General features: G+C 43.1%; 1 protein-coding gene across 4 annotated transcripts in view; it reads right to left on the minus strand.

Moving 5' to 3' along the window:
- The window catches only part of LOC137524955 (dynein axonemal heavy chain 11-like), a 378,600-nt gene that overhangs the window by 298,080 nt on the left and 61,727 nt on the right, over window positions 1–18,793 (minus strand). For all 4 annotated transcript variants that reach the window (XM_068245507.1, XM_068245505.1, XM_068245508.1 and 1 more), the window contains 2 exons: window positions 10,785–10,933; window positions 5,017–5,167 (listed from right to left, as the gene is read on the minus strand). In XM_068245507.1, the coding sequence (XP_068101608.1) occupies window positions 5,017–5,167; window positions 10,785–10,933 (300 nt within the window). The remainder of the gene's footprint in view (window positions 1–5,016; window positions 5,168–10,784; window positions 10,934–18,793) is intronic.

Consider the following 18,793-nt stretch of genomic DNA (forward strand, 5'->3'; position numbering starts at 1 on the left):
GCCATTTTGTTTGTTTATAAACAAACTTTTTAAAACTGTTTTTAACCACTTTTAATGCGGCGGGGAGCGGCGAAATTGTGACAGAGGGTAATAGGAGATGTCCACTAACGCACTGGTATGTTTACTTTTGTGCGATTTTAACAATACAGATTCTCTTTAAAGGTGTGACTGCTGTAATCCGGCATCTCAGTACCAACTGCATATACATATTACAATGGAATAAATCTGTGTCATACATAGATACGTAGTTAGTTTACCATACCCTTAAAATGTGATTGAACAGAACTACCCTAACTCTGAAACCCCTCCTCCCCCCCCCCCCCCCCAAATCTCCCTTCTTTTTCCTTCTCCAGCTCCTCCAGTAGCCCATCCCTTTCCTGTGGGCCTACCAAGTCTTTTGTGCATGCACACGTGCAATGGAATTCTCATGCTTGCCATCTAGGGGGGTCAGGCTGCTGGAGCACTTCCACCCCACCCTCGGCACTAATGCAAGCACGGAGCAGCGGTGGGTTGGAGAAGGGGTGGTGATCAGAAACTTTACCACAGCAAGGACAGAAACTATAATAATAAATGGTGGATGTCATTTTTTAATGTAAGCATTGCAACCCTCCACCCCATCCTACCCAATTACACTTTGAATAAAAAAAGATAATACACCAGCTTAATGGAGTCCATAACTCCAGTAATCTCAGTGGGTAATACTGTGTGTGTGGTGGGGGATCTATTCCTTGAAGAGAGAGGAATATGGAGGCTGACATGTTAACTAATATTTTTAGCTATAGACCCTGAACAAGCAGATCAGGTGTTCCTAACTGAAGTCTGGATTAGCTGCATGCTTGTTTTAGGTGTTTAATCCAGACACTACTGCAGCCAAACATATCAGCCACTGGTATTGTTGGTTCAGGTTCATGAACCTGAAGCCATATAATAAAAAAGACTCAGATGCTCACTTCGAGAACAGTGAGGGCTCTGGATCCCATAGAGCTTCTCAGTCCTCTCAGTCCCCTTGTTTCACCGCTGTCCCTCTGCTGAAATGATATGACAAGGGGCAGAATAGGGCCTGATCTGATGGGTAGGAGTGCTAGGGGGTGACAGGTGGTGACAGGAGGTGATTGATGGGTGTCTCAGGGGGTGATTAGAGGGGAGGATACACCTCGATCTCGCCGTTACTGAATGTATAATACACTTTGTTAAGCTAACAAAGTGTATTATACTGGCTGCCTCCTCCCCTGGTGGTCCCAGTGATCGAGCGACCACCAGGGGAGGAGGCAGCTGTGTATGTAAACACACACACTGATCCTGTCCCCCTACCCCCCTGATCGCCCACAGGACCCCTCAAACCTCCCCTGATCACCCCCTCAGACCGCTGTTTGCACCCAATCACCCCCCTAAACACCCATCAATCACTCCCTGTCACTGTCAATGCTATATTTTAGAATAGGCTCTAATCAGCCCCCTAGGGGCTCCTGATCACCCCCCCCCCCCCCCCACACACACACACACCCTCAGATCCTCCCCAGACCCCCCCCCCCCCCTGTGTACTGTATACATCTATCCTCCCCTGTAATCACCCATTGATCACCTGTCAATCACCTGTCAATCACCCCTGGTTCCGTCGCACCCGTACTGCCCCCTTTCACCGCCCAGTCTGGAGTCCAGGTGGAGACAGATAATCTAGTAACAGCCCTAGACCTTTTTCATCTGTTCTGCACTGCGGATCTCTATGACTTAATTGTGGCTGAGACCAACCAATATGCCACACAATACGAACCGCCAATCCGAGAAGCTACTATGCCCAGCCTTTTCGGTGGATACCACTCCAAGTTTCCAAACTTAACATTTTTTTTGGCCTTCTCCTTAAAGGGAACCTTAACTGCTGCGGAAAAATAAATTCACTTACCTGGCGGCTTTCCCAAGCCTCCTGCAGCCGTCCTGTGCCCGCGCCGGTCCTTCGGTGCCCTCCGGTCTCCCTCCGCCGCTAAGTTTCGATTTCGGACGACTGCCAGTCGTCCTGGGGCCTCTTCCGCATTCCTGGTCGTAAACTGCAGTAAAGCGCGTCCGCATGACGCGTTTGGCGTCATGCGATGACGCGTTTGGCGTCATGCGGACGCGCTTTACTGCAGTTTACGACAAGGAATGCGGAAGAGGCCCCAGGACGACTGGCAGTCGTCCGAAATCGAAACTCAGCGGCGGAGGGAGACCGGAGGGCACCGAAGGACCGGCGCGGGCACAGGACGGCTGCAGGAGGCTTGGGAAAGCCCCCAGGTAAGTGAATTTATTTTTCCGCAGCAGTTAAGGTTCCCTTTAACATGGGTCTAGTCAAAAATAATGTATTGCGGTCTTATTGGTCTACGCACTCAATACATCATATGCCCATGTTCTCTGCTGCCATGTCCAGGTCACGACTTGAGAACATCCTGCGCTTCCTGCACTTCAGTGCCAATACAACCTGTCATCTAAGAGGCCACCCTGCTTATGACCGGTTCCACACAATTTGGCCCCTCATAGACCACCTGTCATCAAAATTTGCAGATGCTTATACCCCTGAACAGTCATTTTGAGGCATTTGGTTTCCAGACTACTCCTCACGGTTTTGGGCCCCTAAAATGCCAGGGCCGTATAGGAACCTCACCAAGTGACCCCATTTTAGAAAGTAGACACCCCAAGGTATTCCGTTAGGTGTATGGTGAGTTCATAGAAGATTTTATTTTTTGTCACAAGTTAGTGTAAATTGACACTTTGTGAAAAAATATAATAAAAATCAATTTCCCCTAATGACCTGTGAAATCCTAAAGGTACTCATAGGACGTTGGGCCCCTTAGCGCACCTAGGCTGCAAAATGTGTCACACATGTGGTATCGCCGTACTCAGGAGAAGTAGTATAGTGTGTTTTGGGGGTGTATTTTTACACATACCCATGCTGGGTGGGAAAAATCTCTCTGTAAATGGACAACTTTGTGTGAAAAAATCTCATTTACAGAGAGATTTCTCCCACCTAGCATGGGTATGTGTAAAGATACACCCCAAAACACATTATACTATTTCTCCTGAGTACGGCAATACCACATGTGTGACACTTTTTTGCAGCCTAGGTGCGCTAGGTGGCCCAACGTCCAATGAGCACCTTTAGGCTTTACAGGGATGCTTACAATTTAGCACCCCCAAAATGCCACGACAGTAAACACACCCCACCAATGACTCCATTTTGGAAAGTAGACACCCCAAAGTATTCAGAGAGGGCATGGTGAGTTCATTTTTTTTTTTGTCACAAATTAGCAGAAATGGAAACTTTTTGTCACAAAGTGTCATTTTCCGCTAACTTGTGACAAAAATAAAATCTTCTATGAACTCACCATGCCTCTTAGTGAATACATTGGGATGTCTTCTTTCCAAAATGGGGTCATTTGGGGGGTATTTATACTATCCTGGAATTTTAGCACTTCATGAAACATGACAGGTGCTCAGAAAAGTCAGAGATGCTTCAAAATGGGAAAATTCACTTTTTGCACCATAGTTTGTAAACGCTATAACTTTTACCCAAACAAAAACAATCCAATAAGTGTCTATTTATTGATCAAAGACATGTAGCACAATACATTTAGACAAAAATTTATATAGAAATTTTACTTTATTTGAAAAATGTCACCATAGAAAGTAAACAAAAATCATTTTTTGGACAAAATTCATGTCTTTTTTGATGAATATAATAAAAACTAAACATCGCAGCAGCAATCGAATAGCACCAAAAGAAACATGTATTAGTGAGAAGAAAAGAAGAAAAAGAGGTAAAATTCATTTAGGTGGTAGGTTGTATGACCGAGCAATAAACTGTTAAAGCTGCAGTGGTCTGAATGGAAAAAAAGTGTCTGGTCCTTAAGGGGGTTTAAGGCTGCAGTCCTTAAGTGGTTAAAGTGAATCTGAACTATTGCACAGGACACAAGGACAACAGAGATACTGTAAATGCACCCTGTGTGTTTTTAGAGAGTAGAGCATTTTCCTGTTTTACTTTAAAGGGTATTATGCTGTTGCTTATCTTTTAGAGCAGAGATCAAGTTCTGAGTTCAGGTCCGCTTTAAGAAAACATTCAGTAAAGATGCAGTTACTTGTAACCTTACCACAGCTAGCTTCTCACTTTTGACATTGGAATGCTGAGGCCGGTTTCACACTGCTAATCTGCGTTAGTGCTGAGGTGCAATGTCATGATTGCATCGCACCGCAACGCCAAAAAAAATCCTTTGGGGATTTCCACGTTAATACACGGTACACCCCTTCTGGCTGACAGCCAAGCAGGAAGTGAGGCTCCCTAGCGCTCACTTCCTGTGGCCAAAGAAACATATTGTGCGGCAATGCATGGAAAAAAATACACTTCCATGCACGCTTGCCGCAACACTACCATGCAAAGTTTTAAAAATACATGTGTCACCATAGACTTACATGACTTCCAGTCCGTAGCATGTTGCCGTGCAGGTAGCCCACCAATGAAAGTATGCGCTAGCGTCAGGGTTGTGGCGAATACTTCACTTGCGCCGCATTGCATCGGTATGAACAGCCCCATAGACTTACATTGGTGTAGCGTTGGCCTGCATTAAAACAGGCCAATGCACCGTGCCAGTGTGAAAGGGGCCTAAAGGAGGTGAAAAATGCCAAAGTTCACTGAAGTTTTGCTCGTATCGCTTTACATAGCACATTTCAAACTTCACTACTTTACAAAAAGGTTGAAATTTGAAATAGGAGCTGATTGGGGCATATTGCGGAAAGTGAACAGCACACAGCCAGTTTAAAAATGACCTTTAATGTATGAATGTACACACTTTGCATACAATGAATACTACGCTATTTCTGAAACGTCACAGTCATTAATGAAATAACTCATGAGACAAATACTCCGATTCACCACCAATGCACTAGCATTGCATTTCTTTGACATTATAAGCACAGAATGCCAGGATTATATTTTATTGTAAAAAGGAAAAAAGAATCAAGACTATGAACTAAAATAACATGCATAGCTTTTACCTGTACCATGCTGTTCTCTGGGATTGGCGTTATAGTTTTTAAATTACATCGCACTTGCTCCAAACAGTAAGGAACGTACTTGTCAAACAATATGGTCAGATTTGCCTTTTCTGACTGAGCTTGACGAGTCTCGATCCAGCTGGTAACGTAGCTAATAAAGAAGAAAAGGAGTGAAATCAGACACAGAGTAAAAGCCGTAATGTGTGGTGGGATTTGCATGCCATTTAGATGTCCTCCACGTTCTGAAAGTAAATAAGAAACACAATTGCGACGCAAGAGAAAAGATCAGCCACGGTTGCTATAACCTTTGTATTGCCCATGCTGCTAACGCTACAAACTTTATTAGCATTACAAGGTGCAGATTTACATTTTTTTTTTGAGATTGCAAAAGGCTGCTGTTTAAAAGACACAATCAGAAAGGGCAGGAAATAAACGTGTATTTATAAACAAATGGACATGCGCTATTTGTTAAAAAATAACCAATTTAATCTATGATTTTCTTCAGGTTTGCATAAAAAAAAAATTTCATAAAAATTCTGTACCAGAAGTGATCACTCTATAAACATCCGAACTCCACAATCAATCCCCCAAAGCACCATGCATTCGTTAAAAATAGCACACGCTTTTGTAAACATTAAGACTGCGTACTACAGATTGGAAATTCCCACCACCCGTAATGGACACGGCATAAGTTGTAAGTATCGATTTCAACAACTCCTTCAAAAAATAGATCGTAATGTAGGATCCTACTTTAAGAAAAAGTGCTGGCCGGCCTTATGTTTCAAAAATACTTCCACTTCCAGAAGGTAGATACGTCCGTTGTTAGTGGATTTGTCCAATACAATGTATGCCAACAGTCACATTGATATGCACCTCTTTGTAGCCCAATTTCAGAGCAGGCTGCATCTACTATGGGTACCTCTAAACCTTAGAAGCTCTTCTCACGAACTTTCAAGTTGTATACTCAGTCCGATACTGCAGTGCTTCTCTCTCCAGTCAGCTCACGGCGTTGCTTGGCGGCCTGCGTCACTTCCTGCTGGCAAGTCCAGTGTGACGCTCGCTCGCTTTCCCCGCAAGCCCAGAGCGGTCTCTTTGGGTGACGTCACCTTAAAGCAAAAGGACCTTTGTTCCAGAAATGGTCGCTTTAGCGCTATTGCGACCAACCAGGTTCCTATACTTCAGAAACAGCTTATCTTCAGGAGAACCTCTACGCGTTTCAGCTAAAAATCGTTAGCCTTCATCAGGAGGATGAAGGCTAACGATTTTTAGCTGAAACGCGTAGAGGTTCTCCTGAAGATAAGCTGTTTCTGAAGTATAGGAACCTGGTTGGTCGCAATAGCGCTAAAGCGACCATTTCTGGAACAAAGGTCCTTTTGCTTTAAGGTGACGTCACCCAAAGAGACCGCTCTGGGCTTGCGGGGAAAGCGAGCGAGCGTCACACTGGACTTGCCAGCAGGAAGTGACGCAGGCCGCCAAGCAACGCCGTGAGCTGACTGGAGAGAGAAGCACTGCAGTATCGGACTGAGTATACAACTTGAAAGTTCGTGAGAAGAGCTTCTAAGGTTTAGAGGTACCCATAGTAGATGCAGCCTGCTCTGAAATTGGGCTACAAAGAGGTGCATATCAATGTGACTGTTGGCATACATTGTATTGGACAAATCCACTAACAACGGACGTATCTACCTTCCGGAAGTGGAAGTATTTTTGAAACATAAGGCCGGCCAGCACTTTTTCTTAAAGTAGAATCCTACATTACGATCTATTTTTTGAAGGAGTTGTTGAAATCGATACTTACAACTTATGCCGTGTCCATTACGGGTGGTGGGAATTTCCAATCTGTAGTACGCAGTCTTAATGTTTACAAAAGCGTGTGCTATTTTTAACGAATGCATGGTGCTTTGGGGGATTGATTGTGGAGTTCGGATGTTTATAGAGTGATCACTTCTGGTACAGAATTTTTATGAAATTTTTTTTTTATGCAAACCTGAAGAAAATCATAGATTAAATTGGTTATTTTTTAACAAATAACGCATGTCCATTTGTTTATAAATACATATTTTTAATATTTTGAGGGTTCTGGGATCCCCCTTTTTTGGAACGTGCAGCTCAATAGGTATAAACCTTCCCAGCGCCTACTCCCATTGATATACATATATTGTTTGCGAGCAAATCCCTTGAAGTAAGGAAATAAACGTGGCCCATAAAGGAATGTAAGATTTTTAGTCTATTTAAAGACCGATTTCACACATGATTTTAATTCCATTTAATAATTCCATTTAGTAAATATGCAATCGTTAAAAAAAGATGTGTTAACATTGCTAAAAATGTATCAATTTTGAAGGCTATACATTTAAAGTGAATGTTTACCACTTTAAAAATCAAAAAGTCAGATACTCACCTAAGGAGAGGGAAGGCTCGGTCCTAATGAGCCTTCCCTCTCCTCTCCCGGTGCCCGGTCCCGCGCAGGATCCCCCGTGAAAGTATTCGACCAGTTCGGTCAAATACTGCCACTTCCGCAGCCGAAGGGAGCTTTCGGAAGGCTTCGGGAGCACTCGGGCTCCCGATGACGCGGCCGCTCCATACTACGCGTGCGCGAGCGCCCTCTATGATGCACTCGCGCATGCGTAGTATGGAGTGGCCCGTCTTCGGAAGCCCGAGTGCTCCCGAAGGCCTCCGAAGTCCCTGAGGTGGCGGACACGAACGGGGGAGCCAGCGCAGCACCGAGGGCACCGGGAGAGGAGAGGGAAGGCTCATTAGGACCGAGCCTTCCCTCTCCTTAGGTGAGTATCTGACTTTTTTATTTTTAAATTGGTAACCATTGGCTTTAAAGCACTGCTTGCAGGGAATCAAAGCCAGCTGGTCATTGATGCCATGATTATGCTTTATAACAAATGGAGATGACACACAAATGGCTCAGTATAGCACTGTATTGTCAGCATACAGAAGCACACAACATGTTTTGGGCGTTGCCCATCCTCAGGTGTGCCACACCCCACTCAGGTGACACCTAATTAACCAAAGCACAGGAAATCACATGATCCATACATCTGATCACATGTTAAACAAAAATGACAAAAGGAAAATCAATAATACAGAGAATCACTTATCAGGGGAACTACACAAGAATGTGTCTACCCCAGCAAATCACCAAGGAGTTCACATCCCTAAGTAAATACAATTTGTGTGCCATTTGTGTGCTGTCTCCGTTTGTTATAATACAATTGGATTGCAGGAGTGATGTCCCTGCAGGGGTCTGGCACTAGAGATGTCCCAAACATAGAATTTGCGAACTTCCGAAAATGTTCGCGAACTCAGCAAACCGCCATAGACTTCAATGGGCAGGCGAATTTTAAAACCTACAAAGACTGTTTCTAGCCACAAAAGTGATGGAAAAGTTGTTTCAAGGGGTCTAACACTTGGACTGTGGCATGCCAGAGGGGGATCCATGCCAAAAGTCCCACCAAAAATTACGAAGTTGACGTAAAGTCGGGTTTTAATCCTTAAAGTGAACCTCCAGACTAAAAATCAACTCAGCAGCACTGAAAAGGCTTGGTGTTTCTTTAACAGTTTCACAGCATCAGAACTTTGTTTCTCTTATCCAAGCCTCATTTTTAGCTGCACAGAAGAAAACTGCCCGGGCTTTTTTCCCCTGATGCTGTGCAAAGCATGATGGGATTTCTGATGTTGTTGCTCTCGTTCTGCTGTTTTGGTGCAATTTTGTTTTTTTTACATTTTGAATTTGACATTTGAAGCCTAGCGTGTGCAGCTGGGAGGGGTAATCAGGACACAGGACAGTTGGAACTGCGTTTCCTGCTCCTTCTCACCTCCTTTCAACCAAAAAGATGGCTGCCCCCATGACAAAGATGGCAGCCCCCATGAATCACAAACATTTGCCTGTTCTTTTAAAACAGGGTGGGTAAAACATTATATTACTTATCTATTCTAATTAACATAACTAATGTAACTTAATGACAGTATGTTTGTTTAGGCTGAAGTTCCCCTTTAAAGGGCAGAAATAACATTAAGCACAGCTCTGGGTGTCAGTTGGCTGTGGAGTGTCACACACAGAGAAATGCAATAGCACTATCAGAATACAGTGAAATAATAATGCACAGGAGTGGCACTGTGTCTGCAAGTTAATGTAGCAACAGCAGTAGTGTGCGCACAACTCTGGGTGTCAGTGGGCTGTGGAGTGTCACACACACAAAAAACACAGGAGACCAATGTGCTAGCCCTCAAAAGGGCTGTTTGGGGTACTTTCACAGCAAGTGAGGAACAAGAACCCAGGCCTAGATAATGCTTTCCCTACCTATCTGCAGCAAGTCTGAATCTGCTCTCACTAACAGTCAGCAGCCAGCAAATAATGAATCCATTATGGCCACCGCAACTGCTTTTTGATAGGGGGTGGGGAGTCCAGGAGGGGGTGCTATCTGATTGGCTGCCATGTATCTGCTGACTGTGAGGTAAGGGGTCAAAGTTTGACTCCATGATGATGTACAGAGGCTGGTCAAACAAGCTGTATGTTCGCAGTTCGCGGAGAACGCGAACAGCAGAAATTCGCCAGAAACTGTCCGCCGGCGAACTGTTCGGGCCTTCTCTATTTGGCACCGACAAGCAGGTCTGGAGCTATAGACCTTGCCAGGTGAGGAAGGTGTAAACATCATGATTATGCTTGGTCATCCTCATTCCCCCACATCATGAGCTACAAAGTACTAGCTGCAATTAAGTTGCTCATGTCAGAATGGTGGACGGGCGAGTTGACTGAACATGTACTGGTTTATGGTTCCACCTCTGACACAGGAGACCAGAGTTTGAATCTCAACTCTTCGTGTTCAGTAAGCCAGCACCTATTCAGTAGAGGACCTTGGGCAAGACTCCCTATCACTGCAACTTCCTATAGAACATGCCCTAGAGGCTGCAGCTCTGGTGCTTTGAGTCCACCAGCAGAAAATCACAATATAAATGTACTGTGTCTTGTCTTGTCTAACTGCAGCCATGCCTATCAACTGACTGAAAGCCTATGCACTGGGAGGTGTGGCTACACTGAGGATCACAATCAGATTTTAACATGTGACCTGCAGAGGAATCTGTTTCTAACTGCTGGGGAGGGAGAAGAAGGGACTGTGAGGAGGTGGAACGCTGACCATCTATGGTCCGTTGCAGCAGGTACGTAGAATTTTTATATTGCAAAGTCCAAACAGGCTAGGTGCTAATAAAACATATATTATTCTGCACTCGTACTAAATCCCACGAAGAGTCAAGCTTTCAGTACATCTGGTCTCCAAAACACCCCCTTCCTATTTGTTCCAATGGGAGACAAAAAGCCTTTTTGTGGGCAAGAATGGACAGAAGATGGCATTATTGGGACCACTCATACTAAGGCCTGGGACCCACTAGATTGCTGCCTGCAATTCCAAAAGCGCTAGGCTAATGAGAGTCAATGGAAGTGGTCCCACAGGAGCATTTGTGATTTGCCAAAATCACAATCACAGTGTCTACAGCATTTTTAAAGCAATTTCATAGGGGAAAGTAGGACCAAAAATCGCTTTCCCTGAAATTGCTCCGTTTTTAAGTGGCAAAATTGCTCTCAAAAACACTAGCGTTTTTTTACAGTGTTTTGCAATTGCAAGTAGGTCCCAGGCCTCAGAGTCAAGGGACTACTGTCGCATTTTGCAGTGTCTGTGTTTAAGCTGCAATTATTTTTTAAATGTTCAGAACACTGACATGATTGCTAGTCAGGCAAAAACACTCTATGATCATTTACTTACGGGGTCCAGCCCAGGTCCTGCGTGTTGACATAAAGTATCCCGGCTCTAGATACAGTTGCAGGTGTAGCTGCTCGGAGGTGACTGATTTCAAACAACAGCCGCATAGAAGGAGTCAATGAAATGCGCTCATTGCTAGCCAAGGTCAACACCTAGGTAACATCAGAGAGGAACACTATTAGGTTTCTGCAAAATGGCTAAAACCATGAACATATGAACGAACAAACATTTGAGGAAATTGAAGTTACGCTATTTGCAGGTTAATTATTCCTTAATGGGGCAGTTTCCAAACCATCATATTCTTCATGCTTTTAAAGGAAACTTGAAGTGAAAGTCACAAAAAATAAATCTACTGTATAGACTTTATTCAAGATAGGACTTTCCTGGACTACTTTTTTTAATTTAAACATCTAGGTTTAAAGTTTGACTGTTTCAGGTACATGAGTGGGAGTATTTTTTATGTCTAATCAGCTCCTATATGGACACACCTTGATCTACTGAGCTTTTTTATCAGCCACAAAGTTTTATGACCTTTAATTAGTTTCCAATGAGCTATGTTGCAGTCTAGCTTCCTTAACTGCAAAGCTCTGGATTAACCATACAGTGAAAAAAAAAAAGGAAAAAAAAGGAACATGGGCTAGTTTGAAGAACAATGGGGACTATACATGCACGTTTATCTCGTGATGCTACATGTCACTTCATGGTTCCTTTGATGTATGCTAATGTTACAGGAATCATGCAAAATAAATATAGTGGCCTCCATAAGTGGCCTCTTCTTAATAATGCAAGTTTGTTGTCTGTCATGCTGGTCCTCTGCCTTTAGTATTTTTTAAGTCTCTGACTTAATGAGTACGCAGGTCAAGTGCCCTGACTTCACTTTGACATCAATGACTATAATATGCTTTACAAATTTGCAGTAGGATTAGGCAGAAAACCAATGTCTATACCAGCCTGCTTCTTATTTTGGCACTCGTCCTGCTCTGAGCTAAGCATGATTTTAAGATGTTTAGTTGAGCACTGGGGCAACAGTTTAACTATGCACCACTTTTACCAAAAGTATTACGTATTCATTCCCTGTCATTTGGCGACCTGTGACTGACCCCTGGTGAAATTTGCCGTCTGAAACCTAACTTAATGCTTCCCCTTAATGTTGAACCCTTCCTGGGCCCCAACCTTATCTTTCCGCTCAATGTTTTACTCTTCCTGGCCCCTAACCTTAACCTTACTGGTATCCTTAACCCTTTCCTAATACCTAATCCCAAGCTCATGAGCAAGATTAACTCCTTCTTGCCACCTAACCCTAACCTTTAAGGTTGACTCCTTTCTAGTACCTAACCCCAAACTCCCCTTCAAAGTTAACACCTCCCAGCACACTAAACTCCCTAACCCTAACCATCTTAAAGGCTTAATATCCTGCTCTGAGTATCTAATCACCTCAGTTCAACTTGTAATTATGATGACTAAATTATTGAAAACTACAACACTCATGATTCTGGGAGATACAGCAGACATGTAATGCCTAATAAAGTATATAACACAAGAAACAATTTGATGGGGAAATACAAAACAAATGATCACAATTAACACAAAATTTTCATCACCAACCAGATTTTTATATTTAACTGTGATGAGTGGAAAATCCTCTTATGCCAATCTCAGTAAATGGAGGCTGTGCCAGGAAGTACAAACAGTGCTAGTAAATAAAATATAACATCTGCCAATCAATTAGCCAAAAGGGCTGTTGACTAAATGATCAGAAGGTGATAGCTTTCATTTGTCAGCATGGTTCCCAGTGGAGACTTATGCTGGATACACACCATGCGTTTCCGCGTTCGATGCGTCCGTCGATACGCATCGATTCGATTATTTCCGACATGTCCGATTCAAGCTTCCATGGATCGTTAGGTCGATTTGCCATACTTTACATGGCAATCAACCTAAAAATCATCGAAATTCGTTCGGAAATGCTCGGAAATAATCGAATCGACGCGTATCGACGGACGCATTCGACGCGGAAACGCATGGTGTGTATCCAGCATTACACATTTGGAGACATTTCTGTTCATGGCTGAAAGTGCTTACTGTTCAGAGGCATGGTAATGAGGGGGGGGGGGGGAGAGGTCAGGGGGCTTCCTCCAGTTGCATTGACTCTTTAATGGTACTGTTATGGTAATGATCACCTCTAAATGTGCTTTAAATAGTCATAAATCATTAACAAACTATTCCTTTTCCTTCCTTATACCTCTCACACACAGAGGCTGCACTTGAAAAGCAAGTTGTGGTGGTCTGTACCATGTAATTAATATACATACAATGCTGGGTACAAGGGTATAAAGGGGCTCTATTGCTGCACCACTGCTACTGTTAAACTGCTTGGGTAAAAATTAAAAATTGCATTATATTTCATCTACTGTACATCCCCACAGCTTGCCTATTTTTAGCCATGTAACGTGAACAAAAAACATCTGCACAATGGGTCTAAATTAAGCCAGAATCTTGATCCCTGGGTAAACAGTGGGTGGCAAAAGTATTTGGCCCCCTTGAAGTTTTCCACATTTTGTCACATTACTGCCACAAACATGAATCAATTTTATTGGAATTCCACGTGAAAGACCAATACAAAGTGGTGTACACGTGAGAAGTGGAACGAAAATCATACATGATTCCAAACATTTTTTAAAAATCAATAACTGCAAAGTGGCATGTGCGTAATTATTCAGCCCCCTTTGGATTGAGTGCAGTCAGTTGCCCATAGACATTGCCTGATGAGTGCTAATGACTAAATAGAGTGCACCTGTGTGTAATCTAATGTCAGTACAAATACAGCTGCTCTGTGACGGCCTCAGAGGTTGTCTAAGAAAATATTGGGAGCAACAACACCATGAAGTCTAATGAACACACCAGACAGGTCAGGGATAAAGTTATTGAGAAATTTAAAGCAGGCTTAGGCTACAAAAATATTTCAAAAGCATTGAACATCCCACGGAACACTGTTCAAGCGATCATTCAGAAATGAAAGGAGTATGGTACAACTGTAAACCTACCAAGACAAGGCCGTCCACCTAAACTCACAGGCCAAACAAGAAGAGCGCTGATCAGAAATGCAGTCAAAAGGCCCATGGTGACTCTGGACGAGCTGCAGAGATCTACAGCTCAGGTGGGGGAATCTGTCCATAGGACAACTATTAGTCGTGCACTGCACAAAGTTGGCCTTTATACAAGCGTGGCAAGAAGAAAGCCATTGTGAACAGAAAAGCATAGGAAATCCCATTTGCAGTTTGCCACAAGCCATGTGGGGGACACAGAAAACATGTGGAAGAAGGTGCTCTGGTCAGATGAGACCAAAATGGAACTTTTTGGCCAAAATGCAAAACGCTATGTGTGACGGTAAACTAAAACTGCACATCACTCAGAACACACCATCCCCACTGTCAAATATGGTGGTGGCAGCTTCATGCTCTAGGGGTGCTTTTATTCAGCAGGGACAGGGAAGCTGGTCAGAGTTGATGGGAAGATGTATGGAGCCAAATACAGGGCAATCTTGAAAGAAAACCTCTTGGAGTCTGCAAAAGACTTGAGACTGGGGTGGAGGTTCACCTTTCAGCAGGACAACGACCCTAAACATAAAGCCAGGGAAACAATGGAATGGTTTAAAACAAAACATATCCATGTGTTAGAATGGCCCAGTCAAAGTCCAGATCTAAATCCAATCGAGAATCTGTGGCAAGATCTGAAAACTGCTGTTCACAAACGCTGTCCCTCTAATCTGACTGAGCTGGAGCTGTTTTGCAAAGAAAAATGGGCAAGGATTTCAGTCTCTAGATGTGCAAAGCTGGCAGAGACATACCCTAAAAGACTGGCAGCTGTAATTGCAGCAAAAGGTGGTTCTACAAAGTATTGACTCAGAGGGCTGAATAATTACGCATACCCCACTTTGCACTTATTGATTTGTAAAAAATGTTTGGAATCATGTATGATGTTTGTTCCACTTCTCACGTGTACACCACTTTGTATTGGTCTTTCACATGGAATTCCAATAAAATTGATTCATGTTTGTGGCAGTAATATGACAAAATGTGGAAAACTTCAAGGGGGCTGAATACTTTTGCAAGCCACTGTAAATGTCTGGGTATTTCTTTCTCTGACTTGGACTGATAAAGGGTTGTCCATCCCATTCTATCCCATCCCATCCAATAGGCTGACTGCCATTATTTCAGTACAGATTATAAGTATGTTAACATATGATAGGTTGGCAGAGAAAATGCCTTTCTGTACTTTTTTTTTTCTAGTAAGTGAACTTCAGCTTGTCGGGAGAGATCTCCTAGCCGTGATAATATTTTCAAACAGCAAGTAGACTAATAAATCCGGCAGACATCATAATCCGGGAGATGTAGCTTGACCAGGCAAATGTCAAGGTCGGTTTTAATGTGCGCTAAGTGAAAGTGACTTGAATTAATAATACAAGAACACATTGTCATAAGAGCTCAGCTAATATGGTAATGAGTTATTTTTAAACAAACATCTTGTATAATGGAACATGCTGAGATTAAAGGGAAAAATCTGCAAACTGACAAAGTATAATAATAATAGCAGCAGTAACAAGACTAATGCTTTGTATATTTTTCATGTTCTAGTACAATATGAACATTGAAGTTTTCAGTGAAGGTTTCTATTACAAAAAGACAGGTGAAATGCTATTTATAACTGGTTACCCCTATTACAGCTAAAGTTGTAAGTATAGCAATACCTACCACATGTTTACCACATGCTTTTCATTCATTTCTATCTGCTTTCATAAACCATAAAAACTGATTTAAAAAAAACTTTAGGGCCTGTTCATACTATGCGCGTTCCTAGGCGTTTTCAGGGAACGCGTACGGGTAGCAAATATGCATAGAAACGGCTCGTAATGGTTTTGAATGGGCTAGTTCACATGTATGCGTATGAGATGCATACGATTCTTATCCGCATTGCTGCATGCAGTTCTGTGCGTCACGCATAGAAACGGACGCAATGAAAGTCTATGGACGCTTATAATAAACGCGTACTATTGCGTTTTAGCGTGCGTTTCCCTCCGCAGTTGCCAGCATTCTTTTGTGTTTCCTGTATGACGTCAGTTCCTTTCAAGATGGCGCCGAAGAAGAAGAGAGGAGGGCGCGCCGCTGCTCCTGCAAAAAGCAGCGGCGTGGATGTAGGGAGAAAAACTTTCTCCACAGAGGAGCTCATAGTGAGGGTACAGCTGTACCCTCAGCTATATGACAAGGGTCATACGCTGTACAAAGACCCTAGCCACACCATCACAACCCACACCCAGGATATGATGTCAGCTGCACAGATCAATCTTTTTTTTTTTTTTTTTTTAAAGAGAATTTTTATTGATTTTGTGATATATTTACACATTAACAAACATTACAACACAACAACAATAACATTTGGTGTTCTTCCGCATCAACCCCAAGATATCTATTCTTGTGTCATTACATTTAACAGAAAAACAAAAGTTTGCTTTCCTAAAACAGAAAGAATTTGCGATAATTCAGGTTGGAGTGAGCTCGAGATGTCTCCCAGGCACCACTGCTGAATATATGCAAATTAACCATTGTACCCTTAGAAGCTAAACACACCTCCAGAACCGCTGGAATGCAATGATGTGTCAGCTTGTTAATATGTACAGAGCCATAATAATCCAACATGCATACAGACTGTTTCGGATTGTTTGATCCTCATCAGTGCATGGCATGGATTAATTTGGCTCTATGGAGTAGGGCTTGTAAATCCGAGAGGTACAGACTAACCAGCAAGCTCATGGTGACCCAGAACTCATTGGGGTGTGTAAGGGACTACAATGGTCCTAAAAGCCCCCTTACTAAGATGTTAAGAAAAACAAAAGTTTGCTTTCCTAAAACAGAAAGAATTTGCGATAATTCAGGTTGGAGTGAGCTCGAGATGTCTCCCAGGCACCACTGCTGAATATATGCAAATTAACCATTGTACCCTTAGAAGCTAAACACACCTCCAGAACCGCTGGAATGCAATGATGTGTCAGCTTGTTAATATGTACAGAGCCATAATAATCCAACATGCATACAGACTGTTTCGGATTTTTTTTTTTTTTTTTTTTTTTTTTTTTAAAAAGCCTTTCAGATTAAAATCACTTAAAAACCAGCCCTCACACGGATCTCTCCATCAGGTTGGCAGCGATCTTGCCCTTCCTTCACTGTTCAATCATCATGCCGGCTTTTATTAAGTCTGTTCTTTATCAATAAAAAGAAAACAAAACATTTTAGAGCAATGAGCTCCACTCCTTTTGCTTCCACAATTCTTGTGCCTTCTCCTCTCCAACACCTTTTTTTTCCGCCAGGTACACCACATACAATCTTGCTAAGAAAATATTGCACACTGCTTCAAGTGACAACTCCTCCTTCTGGAATACTATTAAGTTTCTTACATCCCACAAAACTTCCTTAAGTACGGAGAACACAATCCACCCCTTCCTATCCTTCTCCTTTGCACCCAGTGACACTCCACCCATCACCATTGAAAGAGATGTGACCCTAACCTCCACCACCACCTCTAAAAATTTCCTCAACTTCCTCCGAAAACCCTTTGCAAAATCACAATCCCAAAACACGTGGTCCACATCCTCTTCCCCTCCACACCCTTCTCTTGGACACCTTCCTGAGGGAGTCATACCCCTCAATTTGCAAAAAACCCTAGTAGGGAGCGCTGACACCAGAGCCATCCAGACAACATCTTTTTGCCTGTTTGTTATTCCTTTAATACTCATTCTTTTCCATACTGTCTCCGCTTGTGCACTTGTCATTCCTTTTATATAACATATTATATCATTTCTTGTGATCCATTTTTTTATATTCTGCTTGTTTATGTCTGTTAAGGCTGCTCCTGCCATATTGAAATTGTCCAGAATTCCTTTAACTTTTTGGTAGCATGATGTAGTAGTGTATGCAACAGGCTTGCTTAAATCCTTAGCGACCCATCCCAACCTGTTCCACAACCATCCTCCCAAGTACCTTACAAAATCCTTCACCCTCCCCTCTGACTCCAACACTCTACGGACAGACACCAGATAGTGCAGAGACAAAAAGGAAGCAACATCAGGGAAGTCCCAACCACCCAGAGACACACCCTTGTGAACCGTCACCCGTGCCACCCTCTCCATCTTTGAACCCCAGAAGAAGACAAACAACATTCTCTGCACCTCTTGCATCCACCTTTTGCCAGGAGGCAAGACCAAACAAAAATACAACAACAACGGCAATATCACAGCTTTCACCACCAACACTTTCCCTGAAAAGGACAACTTCCGCAACCTCCACAAATTCAACTTTCTTACCACTTTTCCTTTCACCTCATCCAAAGTCTTTCTACCTTTCATCTCTGCATCAAACACCACACCCAACACCTTGATCTCCTGACTCACCGGCACTTTCTCCACTTTCAAAGGTACAGGCCTCCCAAAGGAAACCAGTTGGGACTTCTCCCAATTCACAGCCATTCCAGACATTCCACAAAACACCTTCACATGCAAATTCACCCTGTCAATATCAGCCTGAGACCCGCCCACAAATGACACATCATCCATATAAGCCAAATACTTCACCTGCTCTCCACCACCACCTGGCACAACAAACCCTTTCACCACTTTATCCCGCTGGACATACCTCAGCAAAGGCTCCACCACACAAATAAAAGCCATAGGCGACAGCGGACACCCCTGCCTGACTCCGGACAAAACGGGGAATGACCTGGACAAAACCCCATTTACCAAGACTTGGCTCGAAATTCCAGTGTAAAAACTTCTAATAACTTTTAGGAGACAATCAGGGACCCCTAATTTTGCCATCACCCCGAACAGGAAGGAGTGTGATACTCTATCAAATGCCTTTTCCAAATCGATACCCTCAATGACCATCGGCACTTTATTTTCCTGTGAAAAATTTATCATGTCCCTTAACAAAACCAGGTTATCGACGCTTCTTCGACCGGGGACC

The sequence above is a fragment of the Hyperolius riggenbachi genome, chromosome 7 (assembly GCF_040937935.1).
Source record: "Hyperolius riggenbachi isolate aHypRig1 chromosome 7, aHypRig1.pri, whole genome shotgun sequence".
In the NCBI taxonomy this organism is placed as follows: Eukaryota; Metazoa; Chordata; class Amphibia; order Anura; family Hyperoliidae; genus Hyperolius; species Hyperolius riggenbachi.